The sequence below is a fragment of the Amyelois transitella genome, chromosome 23 (assembly GCF_032362555.1).
Source record: "Amyelois transitella isolate CPQ chromosome 23, ilAmyTran1.1, whole genome shotgun sequence".
NCBI classification, from domain to species: Eukaryota; Metazoa; Arthropoda; class Insecta; order Lepidoptera; family Pyralidae; genus Amyelois; species Amyelois transitella.
The window spans coordinates 2,459,749-2,479,692 of NC_083526.1; the positions used below are offsets into that span (position 1 = coordinate 2,459,749).

General features: G+C 35.2%; 1 protein-coding gene across 2 annotated transcripts in view; it reads left to right on the forward strand.

The window, feature by feature from the left end:
• The window catches only part of LOC106133034 (ABC transporter G family member 23), a 32,748-nt gene that overhangs the window by 8,769 nt on the left and 4,035 nt on the right, over nucleotides 1–19,944 (forward strand). Inside the window, exons 1-11 of one of the 2 annotated variants that reach the window (XM_060950935.1) lie at nucleotides 7,380–7,397; nucleotides 8,784–8,952; nucleotides 10,145–10,304; nucleotides 11,111–11,373; nucleotides 14,731–14,821; nucleotides 15,739–15,871; nucleotides 15,949–16,058; nucleotides 16,558–16,664; nucleotides 17,087–17,208; nucleotides 17,994–18,118; nucleotides 19,445–19,619. In XM_060950935.1, the coding sequence (XP_060806918.1) occupies nucleotides 8,828–8,952; nucleotides 10,145–10,304; nucleotides 11,111–11,373; nucleotides 14,731–14,821; nucleotides 15,739–15,871; nucleotides 15,949–16,058; nucleotides 16,558–16,664; nucleotides 17,087–17,208; nucleotides 17,994–18,118; nucleotides 19,445–19,619 (1,411 nt within the window). In that variant the 5' untranslated portion in view covers nucleotides 7,380–7,397; nucleotides 8,784–8,827. Of the gene's footprint in view, nucleotides 1–7,379; nucleotides 7,398–8,783; nucleotides 8,953–10,144; nucleotides 10,305–11,110; nucleotides 11,374–14,730; nucleotides 14,822–15,738; nucleotides 15,872–15,948; nucleotides 16,059–16,557; nucleotides 16,665–17,086; nucleotides 17,209–17,993; nucleotides 18,119–19,444; nucleotides 19,620–19,944 lie in introns of those variants that run through there. The other variant, XM_013332624.2, reaches the window with a different exon arrangement.

Here is a 19,944-nt window from a genome sequence, read left to right on the forward strand (position 1 = left end):
TGAAAACAACAAAAAAGTGCCGTGTAGTTTTTGGCACTTAGAATAGGGCCACTCCATATTTTTCCCATGGATGTCGTAAAAGGTGACTAAGGGAAAGGCTAATAAACTGGAATTCTTCTTGTAGGCGATAGGCGACAATCTCAGCTTACAGTCTTTGCAAGACTGTTGGCTCTCTCTCCCCGCAAGAGTGATTATATGTATACATATAATAAATAAATTTGTTATTTATTAATTTTTAGTCGTAATGAGATAAATCAAATAACATAATATGATAATGAAATAACAGCGTAGGTACTAGTGAAATACTATTTGACAAATGTATTATTTGATTAAAAGTCGTGTCAAGATTGTGTACCTTTATTTCAGTTCCTAAAGATATTATACAAAAAAATATATATATGATACAAATTTCATTCAATTTTCAATAAAATTTTCTCAAGTATAAGGAAATATTACAGCAAATAAAAATGATTTAATTTGTATCATTTTTAACCAACAAAAGGAGCAATTCAATAAATATATTGAATTAATGAATCCATATCAAGATATAAAACTAATAAAATAAAAAACTAACCTAACCTTCGGGTGTTCAGTACGAATTTTCAAAATACTTCAGTCAAGAATTTCAATGACCGCGACTGTCACTCATCTTTTTTGTATCAAAAATGTATTTACATACAATACAAATTTTAATCAATGTATGACGTTATTGGTTATACGAATTAGGTACCTATCCAAAAATTCATTTAATTTTATTCATACCTACACACAAACTTAATGTATTGATTGAAAATATTACAAGTATTTTACAAGGCGTATTAGATGCGTGCAAGGCAGCAGCCATAAGAAATATACATTATTCTCTCTTTTACATATACACACTTGCCACAATTTCTGCATTCTAGTTTTGCTTGATCAATAATTTCATGATTCAAGATATCTTTTGTTCCGTCTTAAAACTCAATTTTTAATGCATTAATAGTTTTTATAGCCTTTACCATTTTTGGTGGGGTTTGATGTTATTGTTTGTTTTTACTATTTTTTATCATTATTTTTATATTTTTTCCCCCATGGATGTCGTTATGGCGTCTAAAGGATAGGCTTATCAACTTGTGATTCTTCTTTTAGGCGATGGGCTAGCAAGTCTGTCACTATTTGAATCTTAATTCTATCGTTAAGCCTTCCCGTTGAACGTGGGTTATCAGCCTTTCGAGACAGCTTTCAGCTATGTCTACCCGCAAGGGCTATAAACATGATTATATGAATGAATGACTAAATTTTTATGTTTCTCTAACGTCCACCGAGCACCGCTCGGTCACCCAGGTTCTTTTACCGTAATTCGCAACTCTCCTCGCGATGTTTCCTTCACTGTAAGAGCATCAGTTAACAAATCAAACGTAAGTATGTACGTAAGTCAAAATAACAGAGTTATTATTATTTATGGCAACATTAAAAAGGTCATAGAGTAAAATTAAATATTAGTACAATAATTATGCAATTGAAAACCCAACAACAATACGTAATTCAGCCATAATTATTACATAATATGTGCATAATTTTATTAATACTTGACTTACAACTTTTATTTGTCTGTGAAATTATACATACATACATACATATGGTCACGTCTATATCCCTTGCGAGGTAGACAGAGCCAACAGTCTTGAAAAGACTGAATGGCCACGTTCAGCTATTTGGCTTAATGATAGAACTGAGATTCAAATAGTGACAGGTTGCTAGCCCATCGCCTAAAAGAGGAATCCTAAGTTTATAAACCTATCCCTTAGTCGCCTTTTACGACATCCATGAGAAAGAGATGGAGTGGTCCTATTTTTATAATGGTGCCGGGAACCACACGACACGTGAAATTATACAGATGAAAATAATAATTATTAACCGACTTCAAAAGAGGAGGAGGTTCCAATTTGACCGTATTTTATTTACTTGTTCTTCCTCTTGCCATTTAGTCACGGTTGCATCCTCACCACTCCGGAGCCTGGATTGAGCCTGGTGTATGCCTTTAACCATGGACCCTGGATTGGGTGACTGATTTTATTTACATTTATGTTTTTTGGAAACTACTAAAGTGTTGCCTGTACATTTTCTAAAATCTTCTAGTCTCTAATATAGAACTTTTGGTAGGAACTCAGTCGTCATATAATTTGTGCAGTACTTATCTGTTATACTAGAGTGACTTGAATTTCCGAAAGAATAAAAACAAACAAAACAAATGTTCCTATTTAGGTATGCAGTCTTTAAAACCTCTTAAAGTGGTTATTGATCGATTATCATTATCCAAAAAAGGCCAAATCATTAAAAATTATAATGACATCTATAGATTACGTTAATTCTTACAACATTCAGTCCATTCGTCTCATTTACATCCCATGTAACAATATCGGCTTCATTATATTGCAATAGGCCTATCACAATCGTGATTAAAACTTCGACATAGATGATTCAATGAACCATAATATTATATAACTGTACATTTGTAACCATAGACGACCATAGAATTACTTTTATACGCATACATATAATCACGTCTTTGTACCTTGTGGGGTAGACAGAGCCAACAGTCTCGTAAAGACTGATAGGTCACGTTCAGCTATTTTACTTTATAATTATTTTTAGTCAGCAAATTGTAGTCTTCTGAATGTTACTCGAACCTATGTTCAATCAATGAATTCAGACATGGATGTCAAATAAGAAGTGCATAGTGCTATTCGAAAATTACCAATAAATACCAAATTATTATAATTAAAAAAAACATAATATATACCTTATTTTAATAATCACAAATTCTTAAAAAATATAATAAATTATAAATATTTTTACATATAATGTTCATTATAATTTTCCGCCGCATTAGAATAGGACCACTCCATAGATGACGTTAAAGGCGACTAAAGAAAATGCTAATAAACTTGGGAATCTCCTTGCAGGTGTGAATCTCAATACCATCATTAACCCCAGACAGCTGAACGTGGCCTAGTGAGTTATTATTATGTATAAAAACATGATTGGCTGCAGTGTAGTTTGTTCCGCCGCTTCATCTACACATGCTCATTTGAAGCGGTAGTAGTTATAATTAGAATTAAGTGAGTGATACCTTGTATCCAATTTTGAAAATAAATCTATTCAATTCTATTCTATTTAGAGCCGTTTCTAGAGTGTTAGTCTGTCATTTATTTCTTCTTAAATAAATAAATGACAGACTATCATTTTTGTTCGTGACAGTACTAAATATCAATGGCGTCCGTTACCCAGATGAACTATGGTAAAGGTTCACCTTTCACTTTTGTTGTCAACATGATTCGTGTGATGATTTCCATCCTTTTGTTATTCTTTACTAGAAGCCGCCCGCGACTTCGTCCGCATGGAAACCCTATCAATCCCGCGGGAACTCCGGGATAAAAAGTAGCCTATATGTTATTCTGGGTCTTCAGCTACGTACATACCAAATTTCATCGTAATCGGTTCAGTAGTTTTTGCGTGAAAGAGTAACAAACATCCATACTGGCATACTCACAAACTTTCGCATTTATAATATTAGTTCCTACTAATAGTGAGTTTGCTATATATAGATTCACATTCACGCGAGAAAATTGGGTTAACTTCTTTTGATTCGTTCGTAACATTTTGAACTAGCTTTAGCAAGCAACTTGGCTTAGGTAGGAATTTCAAAAACCTTACGATCAAGTAAAAAAGAACAAAAACCTTAAAAACACTATATATTCTCATTTCTATGTATATGTCCATACATACATACTACCTACACATAATAGCGTTTTTATCCCTAACGGGGTAGACAACAGTACCTATTAAGATTCAAATAGTCACAGGTTGCTAGCCCATCGCTTGAAAGAACAATTCCATTTTTATTAGCCTATCCCTTAGTCACCTTTTTCGACGTCTATGGGAAAGAGGTAGAGTAGTCCTAAACTAGGGTTCTGGGAACCATACAGCACATGTGTCCAGTTGTTTCAAATAAAGTTTTTATCTATCTATCTTTGTATCAAACAACAAAAAATGCAGTTCATTTTAAAAATGTTATTTGAATTTTTTTGTAAAAGAACAAGTCATGATTTTCATGACTCAAGCGCACTCGATAAGCGTAAGAAAACAGTCGTACAATCAGTAAATTTGGTCGTAAAATGGCGGATTTTACAATATTTCATGTAAAGTGAATGTTTGTAATATTTTATGAGAATTTTTGGTCTTGTGAATAAATAATCACACGTTATTCCCATATGGTAAGCAACCTTGTCTGTCATCAATTGTAGGATGGGTATCAAGTGAAATGAAAATTATATTCAATTCGTATGTTTATCGCTTGTATTTCATTCTGTGAATAAAATCACAGATTAATAAATCGATGAAAAAAATTAAACTTGATTTAGCCAAGAACATTTTTTTATAATAAAATCCTTCTAGCTTGTAATTCAGTTATATACTCCCTAAAGTTAAGCTTAGAGTCTGTTTTAACTACCCCGGGTGACCCTTGCCCATCCCTTCATAGAAAATCGTCGGTTAAGGCTAGGTAATCTTGACTTGACCTTCAATCTTTTCATAGAAGATCGTCGAGTTAGGGTTTGTAATCTTGACCTGATCTTTAACTGGAACTATAAGTACCAAATAATACCTTCTCCCGAAACTACTGTTAATAATAATAGGCAAAAAGGGATTCTATGTTAGGCAATGGGCGAGCAACCTGTCAATATTTTAATCTCAATTCTATCATTAAGCCAAATAGCTGAGCGTGGCCATTCAGTCTTTTCAAGACCGTTGGCTCTGTCTGCCCCGCAAGGGATATAGACGTGACCATATGTATGTAATAGGCAAATAAGGATAATTTTGTTTTAAAAAATGATCAAACTGTAAAACATAATTTTTATACTCAAGTGCTTAGCATTTCCAAGTATCCAAAAGTACTTTTTAAACACGAAATACTGACGTCAAGTTGTGATAACAGCTTTTATGGCGGATTTCCGCCAATTTTCCAGCCAAATTGTAAATAATTTTGAAGTTAGTAAGTAAATATATAATTGTATCGAAATTATAGATCTCATTATTAAACACCGTTGTTATAAAATAATTACAGTATAGAAGAAAAACTTTTTAGATGTTTTTATAAATATAACATTTAAAATATTTATATAAATATAATTAATAATATTAAAACATTATAAATAGCAAGTGTTAATATAAAATAATTAGAATACGCGGACACATAACAGTTTGTGCTGCATACATATCAACATACTCGTATGTCAGTAAATCAGTTTTCTTTCTCATATACAGATTAAGATTTTACCATTTATTCTTCTCAGCTTATTAAAAGGCTTGTATTTTTATGGTGGTTTTTTCCCCTTTTTTTTGTATTGTGTTCGTCATATAAATACTTTTAATTTTTCTTATCGTTAAAAGGTTAGTTCTGTAATCTCATTATTCTGTATCTTTATAGCAGTTGCACTATGTTGATGTCATTTTACGCTTTCCCGTCAAGTTGAGAACGCTTACTGGTTTGCGAAAAATTCGCGTTGACCAATTCTCGTTTCTGTAATCATTTTTATTTTATTCGTCTAGTGCAGTATTACTTATGAAATTTTTATTCTCTTCATTCAAAGTAATAATGTAATATTATTATTATGTTATAGATCATAATATCGACCACTAAATAGCTAAAACTTTAAATAAGAAAAATACTTTTTACAATACCTATTACGACTGAAATTTTGTTATGTACAATAAAGTATTTAACAAACAAAACAAATAAACAAACGTATTATATATCGTGCTATTATGGTACCATAATAATTATAATAAAAAAAGAAATTGAATTATTGAGTCAGTGTCATCTTTTGGATATTTAAGATTAATCCAAATTCAATGGTACTTTCGACTGTATCACTACATAGTATAAAACAAAGTCGCTATTTTAGTCTGTTTGTCTGTATGCTTAAATCTTTAAAATTACGCAACGGATTTTGATGCGGTTTTTTGTAACAGAGTGATTCAAGAGGAAGGTTTTTATGTATAATAACATTTATAATTTTGCACCCGTGCTAAGCCGGGGCGGGTCGCTAGTTATACATATAATGCAAGATGCTAGGCGTGTCTGTGGTTAGACTCAAATAAAATGTACTATCAAATTTGACGCAACACATTACGCCTCGGACGACCGGGCCGGTGTGGCCCAACCTTGTTATGTCATCGGCTCAGTGTGTTACGACCTTTATGAGGAAGATTTTATGCATAATTTCATTATCATGCGGATATTTATAGACTTATTAACATTTTTAAATTTGAATACAAACAAGTTGATGTATTTATTGAGAAACAAATGCTTTAATGTATTACAAAATATGTATTAACTTAAGATATGTTTCAAAAGGGCCCGCCAACGTAACTTTATCGGAATCGAAGAGAGAGAAAGGGTTATGACATAATTATGCATATTTTATACTAATATTTATAAAGAAGGTTGTAACTTTGATTGTTTGTTCGTAAGGGCTCTTCGGAAATACTGAACCGGTCATGAAAATTCTAAGTTAAAAAGTTTTAATAAATATATTACTGACTTGTTTCATATAACAGTAGTCTTAGATTTGAAAAAAATTACAGGCAGTAGCGGGTCATTCCCAACACGAGTATCTTTGGATTACTCACTGAGAAGTCCAAGCATCTAGTTGTAATCAAGGTAAATAATTGTTTTTTCATCAAGATAAATAATTGCTTTTTCATCAAGATAAATAAATGATTGTTTTTCTAAGGTACGTTATTTGACAGCCTCTGTGGCACAGCGGTAGTGCCCTTGTCTGTGACACCTGAGTTCTGAGAGGTCTCGGGTTGGAATTCCGGCCAGGGCATAATGAAACACGAACATTTTCTAATTGGCCTAGCTCTTGGATGTTTATCTTTAAAGTATTTATTATAAAATATAATATTGTTAAGTAAGTATCTGTAACACACGTCTGGAACTTACTTTGAGTCTAACTCTATCTGTGTAATCTGTTCTGTATTTATTTATTTATTATCTGCGGGTGTTACAGGCTATGTACCTACCAAACTACTAGTAATTTATGCATAAGTTAAGCTTTATCAAGTTAGTTCCTGAATAAATACCGCCATCAATTGCCTGGCTAAATCCATAGGTACCAAACCGTAATTTTCGAAGTCATTTTGTTAATATCTATTCTATTCTAATTGCAGTTTATTTACTGAACTGAACCAATCTTGAAATTTGACGCATTATATAATTAAGAGTCTGGACAAGGACCAAAATTATTTTTCATTGTAGCAAAAACTAAATTTCCCGTGGAATTTGCGAAAAACCTGTATTACTCATAAAAAGTATAAATTTCATTACAAAATGAACTGTTTAAAGTTAAAATGTAAGTATTTTAATTTTTTTTTTTCGCTTTTAGTCGGCGTAGCGATTATATAAGTGCTTTTTGTAATCTGTGAAATAATCTATAACCGTTTAAAGTTGTTCAAAATGAAATAAAAACAGAATTTAAATTCCTTTTAAATCCAATACCTAATCATCTTATCTTTTTAAATTGTTAATTTATTAAAAAAAAAGTATTGTTTTTATTAACAAAATGTCCATTTCTAAATTTGGTGTTCAGTATAACCTCTTAAACCTTAGTAAGTCATTGTGTAAGAGTTTAGTAGGACGCGGCGCACTCTTAACAGGTTTTACTGCCGACGCAACCTCCTTTCCGAGTGAACTTCACCGCAGATAATACAGAATAAGCTTTGTTTATTATTCACGTCTATATCCCTTGCGGGGTAGACAGAAGCTACAGTCTTGAAAAGACTGATAGGGCACGTTCAGCTGTTTGGTTTAATGGCAGAATTGAGATTCAAATAGTGACAGGTTGCTAGCCTAAGAATCCCAAGTTTATAAGCCTATCCCTTAGTAGCTTTTTACAACATCCATTGGAGATGGCGTACCTAGTCCTTTTCTTTATTCTACTGGTGACGGGAACCATACGTCACTTTTGAGTTAGAGATATAAATTTCCCGGAATTCCCAAGAGAAGCGATATTAAAGACACTTTCCGCCTTATTCGAGCTACATACACTAGAATAAACATACTATACCTACATATACAAAAATTATTTAGTAGAACAATAAATAGTGCAACGCAAGAATGATGTTGCAAAAATTCCAAATACCTACCTACTTCTACTTCGCATAATATAATACTAAATTTCCAATATTCTTCTTAAATCAATGATGAATGACAATCATTATTTAAAACAATGGCGTCGTTCAGTCACCAATGACATATGTCGTATCTAATTAAACAAAATCCTTGTTAACAATACGTAGGTCAAACTTTAGGTCAACACGTTTTTCAAATTGATGAGAGGTCAAAATCTTGTTATTGTTGTGTGTTGTCCTTCAAAAAGCTTTGTTTGGTATTTATTTAGAGTTTTATACATACATATAATCACGTCTATATCCCTTAAGGGTGGACAGAGCCAACAGTTTCCACAAGACCAATAGGCCACGTCTAGCTGTTTAGCTTAATGATAGAATTGAGATTGTATCATTGATTTATCATAAGTGTTTTATAAGATAAGCTATTTCGTCATTTTGATATCCATAGCTGAGGAGTTATCATCCTTCCGGTGTTAGTCCTGGTACATCGCTCTTTGGAGAGACCAAGATCCTGGATTCAATATGTCATGTTATTATGGACAACAAAGAAAACTTAAATCACTTAAAACATATCGGGTTCTTTATTCTATTATTTTGTTTGTCCACAGATAAAAAATGACCGCGCACTGACATTCATCCCCAAACATCCAATATGGCGGCCCGACCGACAGCTGCAGTGTTGGTGGAGCGAGCCTACAAGCACTATGGCTCGCCCAACAAATCCAATTACAAGTCGGTGTTGGACAATTTGAATATGGTTGTTGAAAGAGGACACATGTAAGTAAAGGCAATTATGACACTTTTAATACATAGACAAAGTGATTAAATTCTTTGTCGTTTCATTCTTGGCAGAACTGTCGTGGTCACAATGACGTTGACGTTTTCCTTACGATCTCCCGCCATTTCTCTCTGTTGGCAGAATGTCTGGGCCACATTCAGCTTGTACCGACTACCGAATATAGATTTAGAATTCATGTATTGACAGGTTGCTTGTCGATAACCTACAGGAAAAATCCCAAGCCTATAAGAGCAGTCTGCGCGGTGAAAAAAAAAATTATGAAATACAAGAGGGTATCCGGCTACGCCCGCGTAACTCCCATATTCCCAGAAGAATATCCAAAAAATATTTCTTATCGAACGTCTTCTAGTTACAATCTGCCAAATTCAGTCTTTAATTGCTCAGTAGTTTTTGAGATTTTGTGATCATTGACTTTATTTCGCTTTTAATTAAAAAGATAGATAACAAAAAAAAGTGTTACGACTAAGGTCACGAAGATATTATGAAATATAAAGCAGATATTGTGTGCCACAATGTCAAGGAATACAGAAAATTATGTTTTCTCAGGCTTTGTTTGCGAAGGTTAAGTAAAGAAACCTCTGCCTTAGTGTGTATTTACTTATAAGTAAGTACATTTTATATTTTCATTATTTCCTCTTGAGAGTCAATATTTATCGAGTTGCATATGTGTTTTCCACATGTTCATAAAAATAATTAAGTTAACAATGTCTATTGGCAGTCTTTTGAAGACAGAATGTCCGTCTCTTAATTAAATAATAATAAAAATAAATAATTTCAATCGTGGAAAATAAAGAACTGCTCCGTAGCATAGCACGCGCGCCGCCGTTTTTATTGCGCGGGTAACCATCACTATCCCGTTTCACGTCATAAAAAATAGCGATAAAGCGATAATTATTATTATAAGTTTTCAGTAATCGTTGATCGCAAATCTAAGAATACATTTTCCGGAATAAATCGTACCTTAAATTTGACCTTCTTAGGTATTTAGGTAAGTATGTCAGCGAAATTTATCAAGCGTCAAATTACTGGACTGTTTTTTATAAAATTTTAAAAAGCGATGCCCTGGACGAACGTCTAAATTTATAATTTCGCATGCCTAGATAAGTCAAATGAGAACAATTTTGTATGCAAATAAATTATTCATTCATTCATTCATTTTTTCTTCTACAGATACGGACTTCTAGGACCTTCAGGGTGTGGTAAGACCACCCTGTTATCCTGCATCGTTGGCAGACGAAAACTGAATAGCGGCAACATATGGGTACTGGGAGGAAAGCCGGGGGAAAAAGGTAGCGGCGTGCCTGGATCCAGGGTCGGGTATATGCCTCAAGTGAGTAACCTTCCCGTACTTTATGGTTTCCTAGACCTAGTTGACAAGACCTATGAAGTAAATTCACAATTTTCTTATACTTCTTCCGTCTATTATCTACCTAAATCCTTAGTGTTACCATGTAATATTATTCACGAGCCAAATTTTTTTTACTGTCCGTGACTAGGATTTTTTGTACTGATTCAGAACGTCATGGAATAAAAGAGAAATTAAGAGGAAAAGTTACACCTAAAAAAATTAAAAGAAAATAATTGTGTACAAATTGTTAGCGACGAATGGTCAGGAGAGATGAAAGAACAACAACAAAAAAAATTTGACACTGATAAGACTGGTTAACTAACGCACAGAAAACATTTAGGTGCGCATGATTCACTGCGCGCTGTTCAAGCCCCGATGACAAATTCGGATTTCTTTTTTAACAATATAAATAAATTAATAATGTTGGCGCCTGGCTCTGAAAATCTTCATACGGTTTAATTTGAAAACTTAAAATACAATACACACAATACACTTGAGCCTACTTTAATTATAACCTAAGTGAACGCGTCGCTAACAATGGAAGAAAATAATAATACACAATGCCGAACTTATTCCACTTTTATTTTGATTACCTTACTAAATTCCCTACTACCTTCAATTGTAAATATCGTACGGTTGTACCAAATTTTTACTTATTTCCTTAATCCCCTTCTCTCTTCTAATCTCTTTGGTCTTCCACAAAATAGAGGGAGGTGGTCCTATTCTAAAGTACCTTTTAACTGTATCCATAATATTATTTTGTACCACAATTAATTTCTTTCCCACAGGACATAGCACTAGTCGGCGAATTTACCGTAAAAGACGCGGTCTACTTCTTCGGCAGAATATACGGGATGCCAAACGACAAATTAGAGGAACGCTTTAAATTCCTATCGGACCTTCTAGAGCTTTCCAGCGCTTCACGGCTGGTAAAGACCTTATCTGGAGGGCAGCAGAGGAGAGTTTCCTTTGCAGCGTCGCTGGTCCATGAGCCGGAGCTTCTGATTTTGGACGAGCCAACTGTTGGGTTGGACCCGGTACTTAGAGATAGGTAAGTGCTCATGAATATCCTCTATTTAATATATAAACTCTCTAGGGAGATATCGCACGTGTTTTACTCGGGTATCGCAAATCCACAGTAGCTAATAGAACTTTTCTAAGGATTTATGATATACAAGCTGTAGCCCGCGGTACCGCACGCGTGTTGGTCTCTTTTAGCGTAACCTGTGGTACTACAATTATGCAGAACTACAATACAAAGACTTATTTAAAAAATGGCGAAGCCTTTTGAGAAAAATACTTGTAGGTAGAGCCGTTGGGCTTCGCTTGACTCGCTCGGGGTCGCACAAAGTTCGTGCTAACGACCGTGCCCTCAGATAGTGAAATCTACAGCATCCTATTTCGTGAAAATTTTATAGCACGTGAATAATACAGCGATTACATTGCTATGTTATGATGACAAACTATACACATAACTATACTACGACTAATAAATAACATGCGTACTATCATATAAACTGAATTCAACTCCGATTGAAAGTTTTGAAACAATTCTTGGAGTAAATTTTCAATTGACCTAAACATCTTTTTCCCTCAACCGATTTAAACGAAACAATGTTTTGACAACGCTTTTAATTATAAGTTTCATCATCATTCATCTGTGAAAACTGCGTTCAAATCCGTTGAGTAGTTTCAAAGTTATAACGTACCAAAAACATAGACAGACAAAATTTCCACAACATTTTTTTAAGTTTCTGTTACTCTTCTTTGAAAATATTTTATGTGCAAGACAATTGATTTTACTGTCTTAATATAAGTGCGGCCAATTAATTTTAAATACCTATATTTTAATAAGAAAAGGTTACTCAACAAAATAACAAAATATATAACTTTTGTATACCTACCTACATAAATTTATCGATCACACTTAAATAAATTACACCTAAATATAGCTTTTTTGCTAATATCGAGATTTTTTATATATATTTAATTTTGACTTTTGATTAGATCTGTAGCAAAAAGGTGAAAGATCTTTAGGAAAGAATTTAAGATACTATTATTCATTTCAAATAGCTAACGTATATTTTTGTCCTTGTATGATAAAGTACAATGTCCATTGTGTCTCAAAATGATGAGGACGCCGCTTTTCAAACAATAAGCGTCAAAAAAGAAAGATATTGGTAATGTCAATCGAATTATCAAACAAGGTAACCCTAGACTTTTGACAAATAAATTATTACAGACGTGCAAATATTTTTCATATGATAGGCATTTTATTTCAACTGCGTGCTGTTATTCATATACAAAGTTCAGAAGTACCTAGTATGTTGATGTGATAACAGTTAGCAAAACATTGTATTTCTCATTGCATTGTAAGCGTTGCAAAACTATTCCCGTGAGAAACGTTCACAGAATCTAGACCTTACCTTGTGAACTGATTCTCATGAGTGGATATTAAAGAAACGTTAAAATTAATGCCGTGTGGTTCCCGGCACCAAGAGAAAAAAAGAATAGGACCACACCTTCTCTTTTTCCATGGGTGTCGTAAAAGGTGACTAAGGGATAGATTTATAAACTTGAAATTCTACTATTAGGCGATGGGCTAGCAAACTGTCACTATTTGATTCTCAATTCAATCATCAAGCCAAAGAGCTGAATGCGACCTATCATTTCAAGGTACATAATATAGACGTGACTATAAGTACCTATGTGTTAAAATTAATGTCTTATATGTGCCTCATATATCTCTCATATCCCAGTTGTGATCTCACGTAATTTGTTAAAACTATTTACTTTATAGTAAGCTAGCCCCTACCCGCAACTTCATCCGCGTGAATTTAACGCCACATACAAAAAGGACGAATTTAGTATCACCTACAAAAAGCAATGAATTGAGCGCAATTCACAAAAGTCGACTAATTTTACGCCACCTACAAAATAATACAGGGTTTTCCCACGGGAAATATAGTTTTTTTTCCGAGATGAAAAGTACCCCTTGTCGTTCTCCAGACTCTAATTATATACGAAAAATATCAAGAAAACTCGTTCACTTGTTAGATTCCTTTCTTCCAATTTAGTATGTACACCAAAACTCTATTGTTAATGAATACTAATTATATCAATGATTGACAACAATTAGAAAGTGCTTAATGTAAACAAAATGGCGGTATCCGATCCTTAATTAAAGATTCTGGACCCTGTCTTTACTTCAATATATTCCATTCATACATACATATAGTCACGTCTATATCCCTTGCGGGGTAGACAGAGTCAACAGTCTTGAAGAGACAGATAGGCCATGTTCAGCCTCCTGGCTTAATGATAGAATTGAGATTCAAATAGTGTTAGCCCATCGCCTAAAAGAAAAATCCCAAATTTAAGCCTCAGTCGCCTTTTACACAGGTACATACATATAGTCGCGTCTATATCCCTTGCGGAGTAAACAGAGCTAATAGTCTTGAAACACTGAAAGTCCACGTTCAGCTGTTAAGTTTAATGAAAGAATTGAGAATTACATTTAAAATGATACGGAGTTAAATTCTAAAGTGCAATCCACACGGCACATAATTTTGCGTTTCTTTTGATGGAAAATTTTCATAAAACGGACATCGTTTACATAAAACGTTCCATTGGTTTCCTTTTCTGTACCAGAACTGTATACAATGGACACACGGACGGACATTACGCAATTAGATGCTATGATCGACATCAATCGATTCATGACAATGATGTTTTAATTATGAGGTGACGCAAGTTATCCGTAGGTGGTTGCAGATTCGCTTGCTAAGAACTACTACCGTTCTGGAACTATTTTGTTTGATTTGAACTCATGTGCCGTGTGGTTCCCGGCACCAGTACAAAAAAGAATAGGACCACTCCATCTCTTCCCCATGGATGTCGTAAAAGGCGACTAAGGGATAGGCTTACAAATTTGGGATTCTTTTTTTAGGCGATGGGCTAGCAACCTGTCACTATTTGAATCTCAATTCTATCATTAAGCCAAATAGCTGACCGTGGCCTATCAGTCTTTTCAAGACTGGCTCTGTCTACCCCACAAGGGATATAGATGTGACCATATGTATGTATGTATGTTTGAACTCATATGAGCCGAATCATGTTCGCTCCTCTCGAAAGGGTGCGCTATTAGAGAGCGAACGGGTCTCTAAGAGCGGAGGCTTGGAAAATACCTGGCTCAGAGGCATTGCCATTCAAATTGGCAATGCTGCCAGCCTTCTGAGCACTCCCGCATGTTGATGCTATGCAGGGACTGTACAATTTGTAAATTTTATTTTAGTTTGTATATCATCTATTTTTTTTTCTTTCTTTTTTATAAGTAAGTAAGCTTTAGTTTTAATTTGAGATCATTTTAATTATTATTTGTTAAACCTAAATAAAACCTTTGTTCTAGGATATGGGACTTCTTAGTGGAGATAGCCCGAGGTGGAACAGCAGTGATCATTACCACACATTACATTGACGAGACACGACAGGCGAACAAGGTAATATATTGTGGCGACATCACTAACAATCATAGCGAAGAAAATGACGCGCTTAGCCAATAGCAGGGAAGAGTCTAAATCGCGCAAGCAAAGATTTCGCGGATTGGTGCATATATACGACCTCCGATACAATATCGTCTGTCGCGCGGTTCCCCAGGCATCACACCTAGCCTGGCGGAAGATCTTCCCTTTGGTGGCGGTCGAGCCCGAACCATCGCTCCCGTTACAATATCTTTGGTTTACTTATTTTATATTTTCTACTCCTAACTAGCTTCTGTTTCACGCAAATTTTCAGCAAAGAACCTATATTACTCAAGGGTTTGTCTGTCTACGTGAAAAATTTTATCAAATCTCTGTCTCCTTTTTGTCACTGCCATACCAAGAGTCATAGTTGTGCTGATAAATTAATTAATACAGGGTGACATTTAAAACAACTGCATCCTTTTAAACATAGACTATACCCATGCTTCTGAGCTGTTTGAGCCTATTTTTATTTAAATTAAACGTCATCATTTTCACATTTAAAAAACCGTCAAAAACTACGTCACACGCTTTATTAAAGACCAAACACTACAAAAAGAAATTAAAACTAAACATGTAAATAAATGTCTGAAAAATAAATTATTTTTCTAGTATCATGATCAAGTAAAGTACAGAGTTGTCGAAATCGCTCAGCTGAATGAATTGTGTCGTTGACCTCTGAATCTAACGCGTCGCTTTTCCGCCGGCCGGGGTGATATGACGTATTTAGGATCGTGGATTTTGATACTTTTATTATTTTTTTCATACTTTCTGAAATATGAACCGATATTTTTCTTTAAACGTTTTTAAATATCCTTTAGATGAGTACACTTAACAGTTAAATTTATGCAGTTGAATTAAAAGTCACCCTGTATAAGCTCTTCATATATTTTCAGATCGGACTCCTGCGAGACGGGCAGCTGTTGGCTGAGGAGGCCCCAGCAGACCTGTTGAGGAAATTCGACTGTGAGACGCTGGAAGACGCCTTCTATAAATTGGCGCTAAGACAGCAATCTAGGAGAAGGTCCAGTGAGTATTTCTAAAGCTAATATTTTTTATTTATTTATTTAATAACCTAAATAATATTGTCTTATCTCTTGTTTCAGCACTGACGCCTGACGTGGTCCCGGAGCCAGCTGTGAGCGACGCGGGCGCAGCGGCCGAGAGCCCTTACGAGTCCAGGGAGGACTTCACCGTGGTCACCAGCAGTACAGACGTAAGTCATCATCATCATCAATTTCTAAACCAGTTTGTGTCTTAATTTCGAATATATACAGTCTGATCTACATTGATTAATCAAAAATCTATACTTCTAAACGTTAATGGGTAAAATTTGTGATACGAGATATTAACTCAACGATACATACTTATAAAGATAAACATCCAAGACCCAGGCCAATCAGAAAAAGTTATTTTCTCATCATGCCCTGGCCGGGATTCGAACCCGGGACCTCCGGTGTCACAGACAAGCGTACTACCGCTGCGCCAGAGGCCGTCACACAAACGCTATTATTATATACCTACATGTAGTAACTCAATTCCATCATAAAGCCAAACAGCTGAACGTGGCCTATCAGTCTTTTCAAGACTGTTGGCTCTGTCTACCCCGCAAGGGATATAGACGTGATTATATGTATGTATGTAGGAAGTTCATTGCAAGTGTTATTCTTACGAATCCTGATTAACTTAGAACAATGGTGTTTTGAAACTGGCAGGTGTTGACGCCAAGGAGGGAGAAACCATACAGATATGTCAGCGATTACAAGTCTCGGTACAAGGCGGTCTTTATCAAGAGCATACAACAGTTCGCGAGAAATCCTGGGTAAGATGAATAGCATTTATAAGATTTTTTTATTTAAAATCCATATTATAAAAAAATATTTCATTTAATTTGTTACGAAAATATACAGATTTTGATGACAGCAGAAGTAGCCTATATTAATTTTAAAATATGTAGATTACAATAAAAAAAAAATGAATTTCTAACGTTAAAAGGCAAAAATACTCTTCAAAAAAATATTTTTTAATATATTTAATGAAACCTTGGGATTCGTTTTTAGGCGATGGGCTAGCAACCTATCACTATTTAAATCTCAATTCTATCATTAAGCCAAATATCTGAACGTGGCCATTCAATCTTTTCAAGACTGTTGGCTTTGTCTAGCCCACAAGGGATATAGACGTGACCATATGTATGTATGTATGTATTTAATTTTTTTTTAATGAAACCTCCATTTGTTTCAGCGGCCTTGTGTTCGCTGTGTTGTTCCCCATCATCCAGGTGGTGGCGTTCTTCTCGGCCATCGGCCACGACCCCAGGGACCTCCAGGTGGCCGTCGTCAACGAGGAAGCCATTTACTCACCGTGTAAATATCTAATATATTTAAACGTGCAATTCTTATCACTACATAGTATAAAACAAAGTCGCTATTTTAGTCTGTTTGTCTGTATGCTTAAATCTTTAAAATTACGCAACGGATTTTGATGCGGTTTTTTGTAACAGGTAGAGTGATTCAAGAGGAAGGTTTTTATGTATAAATTTTTCCGAATTTTGCACCCGTGCGAAGCCGGGGCGGGTCGCTAGTATATATATATATAATCAGGATCTCGGAAACGGCTTCAACGATTTTCATGAAAGTTACAGATTTTCGGACAGACTTTTCAGCTCAAGGAATCGATTTATCAAGGTCCTAGGTTCGAGAAAAGCTCGGTTCCCAAGATATATAAACATTTTAAAAACCGCGTTTTAAGAAACTATATCAGCGCCATCTCTGGTAGACCGAGCAAAGCTCGGTCAACCGGGTACTATATATTATCCTACATACATACATACAGTGCCGTGTGGTTCCCGGCACAAATACAAAACAAAAAAGAATAAGACCCATTCATCTCTTTTCCATGGATGTCGTAAAAGGCGACTAAGGGATAGGCTTATAAAATTGCGATCCTTTTTTTAGGCGATGGGCTAGGTTGCTAGCCTACCGCCTAAAAAAGAATCCCAAGTGTGTAAGCCTATCCCTTAGTCGCCTTTTACGACATCCATGGAAAAGAGATGCGAGTGGTCCTATGAAAGGTGATATTTATTTATAATATATTTATTTATTTATATAAAGATATATATATTTATCTTGATATTTATTTATATTGCCAGTGGGTCTGGACATCTGCCACAACAAAAGCGTGCAGTTCATTGAAATTCAGGAGGACGAGAGATGTCAGCAGTACATGACGAGTTGCTGGTTCCTTGAGGAAATGGCGAAGAAGGACCTGGACCCTGTATGTATTCATTCATATAATCACGTCTATATCCCTTGCGGGGTAGACAGAGACAGCAGTCTTGAAATACTGGCCATGTTGATCTGTTTGGGTAAATGATAGAATTGTTGAATCTGATAGTGACAGGTTGATAGCCCATCGCCTAAAAGAAGAATCCCAAGTTTATACGCCTATCCCTTAGTCGCCTTTTACGACCATTCATGGGAAATACAAATACAAATTCAAAATTTTTATTCATTACTATAGGATACTATATCGCTTAATAATTGTCAAAACATATGGCTTAACAACATTGGTTGACGTCAAATAAATTACTGAAAAAGTAAGTTTACCTACTGCCGCTTCCAAGGCGTCAGTGCAGAAGAAGCGGTAACAAACTGCACTGCAGCATTTTGTTCAACAACGTCAACTTCACAATATTTATTAAACTTAGAATAGAATGCGGTAAAATTCATTCGTTCATTCATATAATCACGTCTAAATCTTTTGCGGGGTAGACAGAGCCAGCAGTCTTGAAATACTGGCCACGTTGATCTGTTTGGGTAAATGATAGAATTGTTGAATCAGATAGTGACAGGTTGATAGCCCATCGCCTAAAAGACGAATCCCAAGTTTATATTCCGTAATCGCCTTTTACGACATCTATGGGAAAGAGATGGTGTGCTCACAGTGCTCCTATTCCTTATTATATTCGTGCCGGGAACCACACGACACTCTGAAAATACTTAATTTATATCTTAATAGTTCTTGGACCGGCGTCGGTGGTCGAAACGGTAAGGTTAAATGCCCGGTTTAAATGCGTTTGGCGCAAAAAGGCACATGTTCGAATCCCATCTCGGCCTAGTACTAATGACTATTTTCAAAGTTATGTTATGTTACATTAGTTTCGTGGCCTGTCAGTCTATTCAATACTGTTAGCTCCGTCTACCCCGCAAAAAAATTAATCTTGATAACATATATGTACGATTTATGTTCGTATTTATACATACATAAAATCACGTCTCTTTCCCGGAGGGGTAGGCAGAGACTACCTCTTTCCACTTGCCACGATCTCTGCATACTACCTTCGCTTCATCCACATTCATAACTCTCTTCATACAAGCTCGGCGGTTTCGGGTACTCTTGACTTGACCCTTTACCAGGACGTCCTTAATTTGATCAAGATACGTTCGTCTAGGTCTTCCCACTCCGACCTTTCCCTTCACACTCTCCTTGTATATCTGCTTAGTCAACCTGTTTTCATTCATCCTCTCCACATGACCGAACCATCTTAACATACCCTTATTAATTTATTATGTTTTTATATATAAAAAATCTTATTTCTAGCTTTACTACGAGTCCGCAGATGAAGCGAAAGAGGCAGTGAAAAACGGCAAGGTCTACGGAGCCCTACATTTCAGCAGGAATTTCAGCGACGCCCTTAGCAACAGGATACAGGACTCTGACATGGCCGACGATGACGTAGACGACAGCAATATCGATGTGTGGCTTGATATGAGCAGTGAGTATTGATGTGGCTTTGTAGGTATTTAGGAAAATCCTTAACATTTTAATTTGTGTGAAAAGAAAAAAGAAATAAAGTAACTTGTTATGCCATTGTTAGGTATATTAATTTAATGAATATATATTAGGGGTAGGCTTATAAACATGGGATTCTTCTTTTAGGCGATGGGCTAGCAACCTGTCAATATTTGAATCTCAATCGTATCTTAAAGCCAATTAGCTGAACGTGGCCTATCAGTCTTTACAAGACTGTAGGCTCTGTCTACCCCGCAAGGGATATATACGTGATTATATGTATGTATGAATATATATTTAATCTCAAT